Raw genomic sequence first — 11,927 nt, 5'->3', positions numbered from 1 at the left:
AGCCAGGATGGTCTCAATCTCCTGACCTCGTGATATTCCAGACTCTTCTGAAGTCTGGGATTTTTTTTTTTTTTTTGAGACGGAGTCTCACTCTGTTGCCCAGGCTGGAGTGCCGTGGCGCAATCTTGGCTTACTGCAACTTCTGCCTCCTGGGTTCAAGCGATTCTCCTGCCTCACCATCCTGAGTAGCTGGGACTACAGGCATGTGTTACCATGCTCAGCTAATTTTTTGTATTTTTAGTAGTGACAGGGTTTCATTGTGTTAGCCAGGATGGTCTCAATCTCCTGACCTCGTGATCTATCCACCTCGGTCTCCCAAAAAACTGTGATTACAGGCGTGAGCCACTGTGCCCAGCCCAGTATATTTTATATTTTATTCATCCTGGGACTTCTAGATAGGTGGCTTCAAGAGGACTGACCAGATGAGCATCCTGAACAGAAACAGGTGGCTGTGATTTTTCAGACTCAGCATCCCTCTGGCTGCCTGGACCACCCACACGGTGGGTCAATGTGGAATAGCAGAAGGAGCACTGAACTGAGAAATCTCAAATTGACTTAACTCCCAGCTTGGACACTAATTTCCTGTATGACTCTGACCAAGTGACATAACCCCATGGGACTCTGACCTCCTCCTTTGACATGGAGGAAGTCTTATTAAGTAATAATGTCCTTTGCACATGCCCTTCACACAGAACTCCATAGATACCAGGGTAGGGATGGCCTGCTTGCTAGCTGGCCTTGGAATATGATGGTGAGATTCCTGTGGCCTAGGAATTGTGCCTGGCTCCGACTTCTCTCACTGTGTGACCCCAAACTAGACATTTCACTTCTCTAATTCCCACTTTCCTTATTTATAAAATGGTGATAATGATTCACGGCCTTTCTCTAACTTACAGGGCTAAAGTGGGAGGAGCTGTCAGATGAGGTAAGGAATATTTATGTACCGTATATTCATTTACATGCCATGCATGTGCTGGCTAATAACATAATACCTACTAAACCGTGGTTCACCCTTTACGGCATTGAAACCAAGAGTGGTTCTGGCAACTTCATGAAATGAAATCTGGATTTTGAGATAAAAGCCTTGGGTTCAAATGCCAACTCCACTAGTTATGGTTTGGGGTCCTTGACTAGTGACTTCTTTTTAATTCCACTCTCCTCTTTTGAACAGTTGGGATAACAATAGCAGCCTCTTGCCTGATATTCCCCTGGTGCACACCACAGTCCTAAGTGAGTTAGTGCTGAGCTTTTCCATTTCCCCGCACGTGCTCAAAATAGAAACCACACTGACAAGAAGTTGAGATATGGGGCCTTAATCTAGGACCTACTTGCATTGATGGTTGTAAACTGAATTCTGGAATCACAGATTTTCATATCATTTCAACCAAACCTTTACTTTAGTAGCAAAGTAACCAGGGGTCCAACAGAAAGCAAACCCTCCTGCAGTTTCATTGCAAGACTTGTAGTGAAAAGAGCCTCAAAAATACGTGAGCCACAGGAGTAACACAGGACCAGAGCAGGATTGGTAGACACTTGGGGTTCCAGAAAGGCTCAAGGTAAACTAAAAACAGATCCCATTCCTTGAGGAACTTACAGGTGACCCTTGGATTCCTGGCGGTCCAGCAGCTCCTGCAATTCCATCTGCTCCCTAAAAAAGACAAGGCAGAAAGCTAGTTTTCTTGTGCATCTGGACGGAGGTCATTAGCACCCTCTGCTTTAAATACAAAGCAATTGATACGGTTGGTTATTTGTCTCCTTCAAATCTCACGTTGAAATGTGGTTCCCAATATTGTAGGTGGGTCCTGGTGGGAGGTGATTGAATCATGGGGACAGATCTCTCATGAATGCTTTAGCACAATCCCCTTGGTGATAAGTGAGCTCCCACTCAGTTCATGCAAGATCTGGTTGTTTAAAAGTCTAGGACCTCCCCACCCTTACTCTCTTGCTCCTGCTGTTGCCATGTGACACACCTGGCCTTCCTTTATGATGGGAAGTTCCCTGTGGTCTCATCAGAAGTCAACCAGATGCTGATACCATGTTTGTACAATCTACAGAACTGAGCCAATAAATCTCTTTTCTTTATAAATGATTCAACCTCAGGTATTTCCTTGTAGCAATGTAAAAACAGCCTAATATAGCAACGTGCAGATCTTACATTCTGTGCCCCTTCCTAGCTTCCTGAACCATAAATATTTCAAACATGCTTCTGTCTCTTCATCAGGCTGAGTTATTCTCTGGGAATACAAGATATTGGGAGAACAGCATCCACATTTTAGGAAGGGCCAATGCATTAGCCAGGCAGTCACCCCTTTGAAAACAGTAAATGAACTCACTTCAGGATGGGCATTTTCAGCTAGTATCCAGTAACATTTCAGGACAAAAAGTAATACATGGACAACTAGATTTATCTTCCAGGACATTAGGAAGGCAATTGCTGTGTCAACTCAAGGGTGAAGAGATGCACAGATGGATGAATGGAAGAAGACCTCTATGCAGCTGAGCAAGCAGCTCAAAGTGAGCTCCAGGCACACTTTTGCTGGGGGCTCTTGCATATGCTGTTTCTTTCCCCTATATGCTAGTCCCCCACATATGCACAGGCCTCATACCCTCCCATCCTGCAGGTCTTAGCTTAGATATCAGCTTCTCAGTGAAAGGTTTTCTGCCTACCAGACCCCAAACTGAAAGACTTACCCTTCATCCTCCCTGCCCTTTTCTGTCTACCTTCCTCCATAGCACCTGCAAACATCTGACATGCTAGTGTTTATTTATTTCTTATTTATTTATTGTCTATCTCCTTCCACACACCTCCTACTTCATGAGGTCAAGAACTTCCATTTTATTTCCTTCCTCATTGGAACTAAAACGGTACCTGGGATATAGTAAATATTCAATATTCTTGAATAAATGAATGAATTAGAAGTCGAACTAACTGGGTTATAAAGGCAGCAGTTCTTTAGACAAATTCACACATATGCCTCTTACTAGCTTTGGCTGAGTCATTAACATCTCTAAGCTTTAGTTTCCTTAACAGTGAAAGTCTGGAAATTGCACATGCCATTAGGAAGGGGAGGAGTAATGAGGCAATGCTTACAAGGTGCTAGGCTTAGAAGAGAGGGTATCGGTCAGAGTGTATCCTCTTACAGTCAGAGTTCCTGAGCCGAAATCCCATTTCTCCACTGAAGAGCTGTATAAGCTTAGGAAAGTTACCTGACCCCTCTGTGCTTCAGTTCCTTTGTAAAATGAAGGAAAAGAACAGCGCCTATTTTATGTGGGTTGCTGAGAAAATGGAATTTATGACACATAAGGAGTTAGCACCAGAGAAACGCTAAGGGCTGTCCAATAGGGAACTTCCATGAATAGAAGTGCCTATTGTCCACCTCAAGACAAGGAATCCTGCAGATATTAACTAAATATAAAAGCATAAACAAGCAAGTTCCCACAGTACTCTATTGATGTCCTTCCAGTAGCCTTTATTTAATTGTTGCATACTTTTATCGAGTGCCTAAATTGTACTAGGCACAAGCCAAATGTTAGAGATATAAAAATGACTACATCATGGTCTTGGACCTCAAGGAAATTTGAGATAGCTGTAGAAGATCTGTCTTATTTTCTATGTATGACAAACTTCTAGGGCAGGATGCAGTTGGACTTGTCTCTATCGCTTCTACTAGGCAGGGACCCAGTAAATGTTCATGAAATAAAGGGATAGTGATAATATTTTAACAAGTAGCCTAAGGTTCATGCTTTAATTAAATATCTAGTCCAAAGCTAATATAACAAATCTAAATTTTTCTACATAACTTTGATAAAAATCTTCTGGCAGCCTAGAGTCTGGAATCTTGCCAAGTTGGAATAAAATTTCCTCCTGCATATGGGGATGGGGTAAGGGTTTTATCTGGAATAAGGATGCTGACTGAGCACCAGAAAACAAACACTAAAAGAAAGAGCTTTGTCAGCTCGCTACCCATATCCCTGCGTATTTCCAACAGGGCCTGACAATTAATAAGCACTTGAAAACAAGCAACAACAAAGAGTAGAACTACAACAATGCATCCCTGACCAGAAAGGCTAATTTTCTGCTGTGAAGTTGCTTCTGCATGACTGGCTGCTGAACCTAAACAGGCAGCTGCCTCAGCACCCATTCCCACAGTCTATTAACAGTACAAGGCACAACACAAAATAGAAGCTCAATAAACATCTGCCAAGTGAACTGAAAGCATTAATCAGCTGGAGACAGACAAGCTGGCTTCTGATTATGATTGTTTCTCGGCCTCCGAGACATCATCTAGCATGAGAATAATAAGCCAGGAGTCATTTCCTACAGTAGTCGTAGAGTTCTAACTTACTGCAGTTCCCAGTGAGAAGAGTTCAGGGTTTTGGTTTGGGAACATGTTATAGGGTTTGGAACTACCAGGGTGGAGTGGGGATGAGGCTGTAATCCATTATTCATTTGCTGAGATCCTCAGCTGTTAAGGTGTACAATGTCATTAAGGAAGCTAATGTCATCATAATATAAAATTATTCATGAATAAACTATTTTTAAGTAAAATTAGTTGCCTCTCAAATGCCCCTCTTTGCTTAACACTAACACCTCTCCCTACTACCAATTGTATCAGTGTCATTATCAGTTTCTCTTTTTGCTGATTGTCAGATGCTACAAAATCCAATAATATGCAAATACAGTGCAAAGAAATTACTAAGTGAAATTATAAACCTTGAAAGAATTGCAGAATTTTGTGAAGTTAAATGATAGCAAACTGATAAATTCCCTACAATATCCTTCACAAATGTGCACATGGCAGAGTTGGGCCAGGTAAGATGTGAGGCTGATAAATTAAAAATAATATTAACATCAAAGGCACTTGGAAGGAAAATGTGTTGAATATTAAAGACTTAAAGTAGGCTTTCTGGGAAACTGAATAGTGCTTTTGTAGATAATTTACCTTTTTGTGAGTTTGCTCTAAAAGTCAACATGAAGTGAAAGATACCATGTCATGCTTTCATCTGATTTTATCGAAAATATACACTTAAAACAACGTAATTTATTCTCCTAATTAACACATAGTTACAACTAGAAGTCGAGTTGTTTAAAAAGAAGACAAAGCAAGCTTAATTTCATGTATTTTAAATTTATACTCCTAACTGAACCTCTTTTCACTATACTTTTGAACAGGGTATTTCCTATTTGAAGGGGATTCCTTTTCAGTGGTCTTTCAGCCATTCCAGAAATCCTCTCCTTGCAAGGTCTAGGACAAGGGTCTCATGTGGAACCCATGGGAAATCCCAGGGGACTGATCCTGGGCTTGGCAGGAACACTAATTTCCAGTACCTGTTGCCATGGCTACCCGTGATGGATATGTGGGCTGCAACAGCAGTGGACTCTGATCAGAGGAGGAACATGACTAATCTATGGGCAGCCTACACTGAAAGGAGAGGGAAATGCTGAGAAGGGCACCAGTCAATGTCTAGGCTACAGCTACTGTAAGAGCAGAGAGAACATTTGCTCAGGGGGACCAGTGGAGATCATTGAGATAATAACAAGACAGGTTCCTCATAACATGGGGAAAGCTGTTTACGATTTCTCATTTTCTACCTTCTTTATTTGACATCATAACCTTGAAATACTGGCTTCCTACCCACCCAAGCTCAATTTGAAAAAAGAAGAAGCAAGTCTGTCTCTTTTGCCAATGTCCCCCAGTCCCGACATTACTCTAATTACATGGTCCCTCAAGCCTACTCCAGACCCTCAGCACTTTCCCCCACACGCCTATGGGACTTGCATTTTTAGGTCATCTCTGTCACCTTTGGGGTATTGGCCCATCCCTTAAAATGAGAGAGACATGTTCAGTGTCATATCATGCCTGGTGAGTACAGATGTGCATTCAAATGTCAAGGCCAAAAGAGGAGGGGATTAAAAATGATTACTTACTGGTGGCCCAGGGTTCCCTGGGGGCCCCATGAAACCTGGAACTCCAGGATGACCCTAGGAAAATAAAAGATGCAATTCTTTAAAATGACTCTAAAAAATACTTTTTACGTTGTGCAAATATCAAATTTCAGGAAACAATCCAGAATCCACCTTCCAACCCTACAAACAATTTTGATTAAAGACACTGACAATAAAAGGGACTTCTTTTTATATATCTAAATAGTACCTGACAACATTTATAAAAACAAATATATCCTGAAAGCGGATTTGCTTCAAAATAAGGTGTGGGCAGGGGGTGTGGAGAAATGGTTGAGGATATAAATGAAAACAAAAGGGGTCATAATAATTGAAAGTGATTGTGGTTAAGTGTAGGGTACATAAAGGTTCATTTTATTACAGTCTTTATTATTTAGATATGCTTGAAGTATTTCATAATAAAAACATAAAACACAAATAAATGCACACAAACACAATGTACACAATGGAAATGGTTAGGTTAACTGAATTACAGCCTTCATATCCTGTCAATATTACAGTTATTTTAAGCAAGAGATTTGTTTCTCCATGTGTAGAGGAGTCTATTGCATATTATAGAATGAGCTGAAAAAGTTATAGAACAAAGCTTGGAATCTAACGTCTTGTACAACGTTATGAAACCAAACAAACCACCAAGAAAGAAATGATTTCTCTGCCCTCCACCTCCAAGCCTTACCACTGAAACCACAGGCTACACCATTCAATGTAGAGTACATTGCCTTTAATAAGTCATTCTTATAAGAATAATCCAAACACACTTTGTTTTTCCAAATACAGAAGAGACTTTAGCCGAGGAGCTCATTCAGACTTTGAGCACAGCTCTCATCTCACTGCCTGTGGGTTACTCGTTCATGTCCCTCATGCACTCACTGAACTGCAAGCCCAGTGAGGTCAGGAGTCTGTCCGCGAGTCATTCCAGATCTCAGAGCCAGGTGCAGTACCTGGCATGGAATTGGTTGACAATGAGCACTGGCTATGAGATGCAGAAGAGAGGAAGAAGTAAAGGGGAGGGCAGTTGGGAGAGGAGAGAAAAGAGAACAGGGAGAAGGATGACAGCAGCAAAGCTGGTAGAATTGGACTGGGCAGAAATCAGCTGGTTGCACTGGATAGAGGATGATAGGGAGGACATGCTCAGATCCACAGAGAGAGCAGCGAGCCCTCATTGGTACCATCCTATAGCACATTAGGAGCAGTGGTCCAGCAGGCCTGGATATGCGCTGACCAGAGCATGGAGTGTCTGTGAAGCATTTCAGCTAGCACCAAGAGAGCCAGGTAACAGTTACTTGAGATGATGGGAGGGAAGAAGGGGGTATTTTGTAATGAATGACCATTTCAGTGAAAAAAAAAAAACAACACAGTAAAGGTAAAATAGTACAAAAAGAAAGAAATGAAAAAGGAAAGAAAAGGAAGGGGGAAATGAAAGGAAAGGAAAGGGGAAAGGAAAGGAAAGGAAAGGGGAAAGGAAAGGAAAGGGGAAAGGAAAGGAAAGGAAAGGGAAGGAAAGGAAAGGAAAGGAAAGGAAAGGAAAAGAAAGGAAAGGAAAGGAAAGGAAAAAGAAGGAAGGAAGGAAGCAAGGAAGGAAGGAAGGAAAGGAAGGAGGAAGGGTAGGCAGGCAAGCTTCTCTGGGAGAGAGAAGGGAGAGAGGGCACTTACAGTGAACCAGAGATACCAAGATGAAAACCATAAAAATTAGATTTTTAAAAATCCTGCTACAGGCAAAGAAGAGACAAGGAATGACTATACAATGGAAGCCACCTTGGAGAAACAGTGCTCCTTCTCAGGGTGAATGGTTCCTTATAAAGTAAATTTTTACCTGATCACCTTTCCGTCCAACCTCACCATCTGCACCACGTTCTCCTTGACTTCCCTTGAAAGGAAAAAAAAGAAAGGAAAGATGTCACTGGAAATTTTAATAGAGAAACAAAAGCATTTTCATGCATTCATTCATCCATTCATTAATTCCCCAAAAACCTCTTATCAAGTTCTTGTGGTAGCTCAGACACAGTGGTAGCAGATAGACAGAAACAGGGCCTTGTTGAGGAGGTGTGATAAAATGGCTTAACTGGGATTTGGAGTATGGGGTTGGAGAGGGGGCAGCAGGAAATGGGGCTGGGGAGGCAGGTAGGGCTCATTTCTTTGAGAGCCTTGCATGTCAACATCTGATGTTAGATTTAGTGGTAGGCACTGGAAACCATTAAAAGGATGTGTAGTTGTCCTAGGTTCTAGCTGTGGGTGTAGTGTGGGATAGGCTAGTGGTCCAGGCTAGAGAGAAAAGGGTCAGTTAAAAAAAAGTGGTGTTCCAGGTGTGGCAGGAAAAGAGGCAGAAAAAACTCAGGGTCTGTAGGCCTTGCAGAATAGGTGTGAGGGTGAGGGAGAAGCAGAAGTTTAGATGGTGGCCAGCAGGAGCAGCAGCATCACACAGGAAGCTTTGGAAGAATTTATCCATACATAAGTTTCTTGCTCCCTCCCTTACTAGCTGTGAGACTTTGAGGAGCCACTTCACTAAAACTGCTCGAGTTGTTTGTTTTGTAACCTGCGAGAACAAGAAAATAATGATGCCTACCCCATGAAATGTTAGAGAATAAAATAATAAATGGGAAACACTTAGCATAGAGCCCAGAACACAGTAAGAGCTCAATAAATCTTAGGTATAATTATTATCTTTATTATTTTGCCACTTGCTAATTGTGTGTCATTGGACAAGACAATTAAACTCTCTGCTTCCTTCTAAAATGAGAATCACAAAATAATATCTTTGTCATGGGGTTGCTGTGAGAGTTAAATGACCTACAATAGACAAAGTGCTTAGACTTATAACAGGTTGTGTGTTAGCTCTCAATAAACATTAGCTATCATCACTCTCATTGTCATTATCACAATGATGATCATCATGATCATTATCATCACCATCGTTATTATTCCATAACCATCATCACCATAATCATGATCATAACCACGATCACCATCAACATCAACATGACCAGAGCTATTATCATCACTGTCACCGTCACCATCATCATCCTCATCTTCACCATCATCATCATTGTCTACATCATAATGATCAACAACACCACAACCATGGTCATCATCACCATCATCCTCATCCTCATCGTCATCATTATTGCCATTGTCATCATCATCATGGTCATCAAGATGCTCAAAATATACAACCTACCGAAAATACTTTTTACAGACCACCCATGAAAGTAACAGCCAAAGGTTCCAATCCTTTAACTATTATCTACCTTAGCTCTACCTTTACTGTGTTAACGAGTGTGTTTCAGCAAAATGTTTTTAAACAAAAGCATTTCAATTCCTTTAAAAGAATGTATTATGCAGTAAACAGGTTTGTGGCAGCAGGTCAATCTTAGCTGTGGTTCTATGCCTATCGCCCCTTATCTTTGCATTCTTAAACATATAATGTTCCCTCTCTGGTCTCAGTTTGTTCATCTAGTAAATAAACGATGAGGGGCAGGTCCATCTAGGAGGGTCCTTCCAGGGGTCCAGTGCCCCCAGATTCTCTCATGGAAACATCAAGTCCAGCCCTCTTTCAATCCAGACTGTTCTACCACCTCAGCAGACCACTGATGACAGTGACTACATAATAATCACCCCTCTCTTCCTGTGATATATTAGGAGGGTTAGGCGAGCTCATATCTGTGAAGTGCTAAATACTATTGTTTAGAAGAGAAAAAAATGGAGTCAGAGAGAAAGAGCATTTCTTCTGACATTTTTCCATGTAATTATTTTTACTGTTTCTAAATCTAAATAAAGGCAGCACACCGTCTGTAGACCATGTTGTACTCAATGAAAAGAAGTGACATAGCATAGCCCACTGCTTCCTTAACATTTAGGACAATTACCTTAAAAGTAAATGGTTTCCTTTCAAATTCCAGTCCTCAGTCTGGGTTTAGAATAGTTTCAACACTCATGTAGCAACACTGAAAATGTCAGCAGCTCAAGGATCTCCACAGTTGTCCCTGTCTCCTACTCCAACGTAGTCAGGGATCAAAGCAAATACACCCACCCTCAAGCCTGACTCACTTCCTTCCAGAGAAGGGGGCTGACATTTACAGAGCCCCGACTCTTCCAGGAACTCTGCCAAGGATTCCCACATGATATCCCATTACATATATTTCCTTGTTTATATCCTGAACTGATGCAAAAATATTTAATACATCTTTATTCTCTTATTGAGCCAGTAAGTCTACTCTATGAGGTAGGGCTTATTATCAGAGTGTTAGATAATAAATCTGAAGTCCAGCCCAGTTCAGTCACTCACCTGAGCTCACAAAGCTTATAGAAAGCAAGCTCTGGAATCTAATTCAGATCCATTTGTCTGATGATCAAATATCCAAGCTGGCTTTCTCTGCCCATATCACTTTTCTGGCTATTTTCCTAGACCATGATGCCTTGTCCAGCTAGTTTCAAAATGTCAAGTGCACTGGATTTATAGTCAGAAAGACTGAGTGACCATGCTGAGCATGGGCCAGATACATTTCTATACACTGGAGATATAACAATCAACAAAACAGATAAAAACCCTGTCCACTGGGAATTCATATTCCAGGGAGATTACCAGTTCATCATTTTGCTAGTTTAGTCCTCTTCAGAAGAGGTTTATTAAAGAGCCATTTCCAGGGCTAATTCCCCCAGTTGAAAATAAGGAAAGAAACTTTGCCCCACTCTGTTTACTGAAAACACTTACTTTAGAAAACTTGTTATTGTGAGTTTTTTCTTTTTTGGGGGGGAGGGGTCTCTTTGAAAGGTATGTAAATACTTTCAAAAGCTAAATGAGACTTTTGCTAGCTTTGTGATCCAGGAACCCGGGAATGTCTTTCTCAAGGACCTAGGAACCATCTCTTTGAAATAGAATCAACAAAGAAGATAGCATTCCTATCTATCTCCCAGTTCCTGTCAAACAGTAGAAGCCCAACTTCAGCAGATGACTGGCTCCAAGTTGCAAAACCATTTCCTGTCACGAAGATGTGAGAAGTTTACCTTTGCTTTGAATAAGGTCAATTAGTTAACATAGACACACAGACAGCCACCGCAATTACCGGGTGAATCTAGGAGGAATATGCGGTGCCATTAAATCTTCTCACTTGAGAACTAGTTATTGCTTATCTTGAGAACATGTATGTGATAGGCGGCTGTATCAGCTTGGCTATCTAAAAGAGTAAGATTTCTTTCTGTCTTTGCAGTCTCTTAGCATATTGTCTGTAATGCAAATCACATTCTGGTTTAATGCTATTCAGTAATAAAATTGTTTTCTTTCTCTTCTACCTTCATGGAAAACCTCTCTGAGTTAGGAGAAGATTTTGATTTTAATTACATTTTTCCAGCACCATCATGTGCTAAGCACATGATAAAACAATCATTTGGAAGGTACATTCATACCAGGAATTGCTCTAAGAGTGCTGTCCTTCATGAATACACTGAACAGGCAGTTTTCTCAAAAGGTTTTCAAACTGTTGAGGGCAGGGACTAAACCTTCCCCAGTTAGTAACTCACTACTACTCTCAGAACAAACCCTTCTCCTAAACTTTTATGTGCTGTTGTCCTGCTTGGAAAACCTTTCTCCATCGATAGCTGGTAAATTCCTGACTAACCCTCCAATGCAACTAAAATCCTGCCTCCTTCAGGTGGCAACTAAAACCCTGCCTCCTCCAGGTGACAATTAAAATCCTACCTCCTCCAGGTGGCCTTCACAGGTTACCCCTTGTTCCATGGTGTTAGTTTTCTTTCAGTTGTTTACTCTTCTTCTGACAATTTGTTGTGGTTGTTGTTAACTCAAATGAAGCAAGTATTATGAGGACCACTTGCAGTTACACGTATTAAATGCTTCCTGGCCGGGCGCGGTGGCTCAAGCCTATAATCCCAGCACTTTGGGAGGCCGAGACAGGCGGATCACGAGGTCAGGAGATCGAGACCATCCTGGCTAACACAGTGAAACCCCGTC

General features: G+C 41.4%; 1 protein-coding gene across 1 annotated transcript in view; it reads right to left on the bottom strand.

Moving 5' to 3' along the window:
* The window catches only part of COL22A1 (collagen, type XXII, alpha 1), a 299,536-nt gene that overhangs the window by 39,906 nt on the left and 247,703 nt on the right, over positions 1–11,927 (bottom strand). Inside the window, exons 48-50 of the mRNA XM_011938231.1 lie at positions 7,779–7,832; positions 5,930–5,983; positions 1,595–1,648 (exon numbers count right to left, since the gene is read on the bottom strand). Of these exons, the coding sequence (XP_011793621.1) occupies positions 1,595–1,648; positions 5,930–5,983; positions 7,779–7,832 (162 nt within the window). The remainder of the gene's footprint in view (positions 1–1,594; positions 1,649–5,929; positions 5,984–7,778; positions 7,833–11,927) is intronic.

Source organism: Colobus angolensis, unplaced genomic scaffold (genome assembly GCF_000951035.1).
Source record: "Colobus angolensis palliatus isolate OR3802 unplaced genomic scaffold, Cang.pa_1.0 Scaffold17, whole genome shotgun sequence".
NCBI lineage: Eukaryota > Metazoa > Chordata > Mammalia > Primates > Cercopithecidae > Colobus > Colobus angolensis.
Note: the sequence above shows the minus strand (reverse complement) of the source record. Positions and strands in the feature narration are given on the sequence as shown.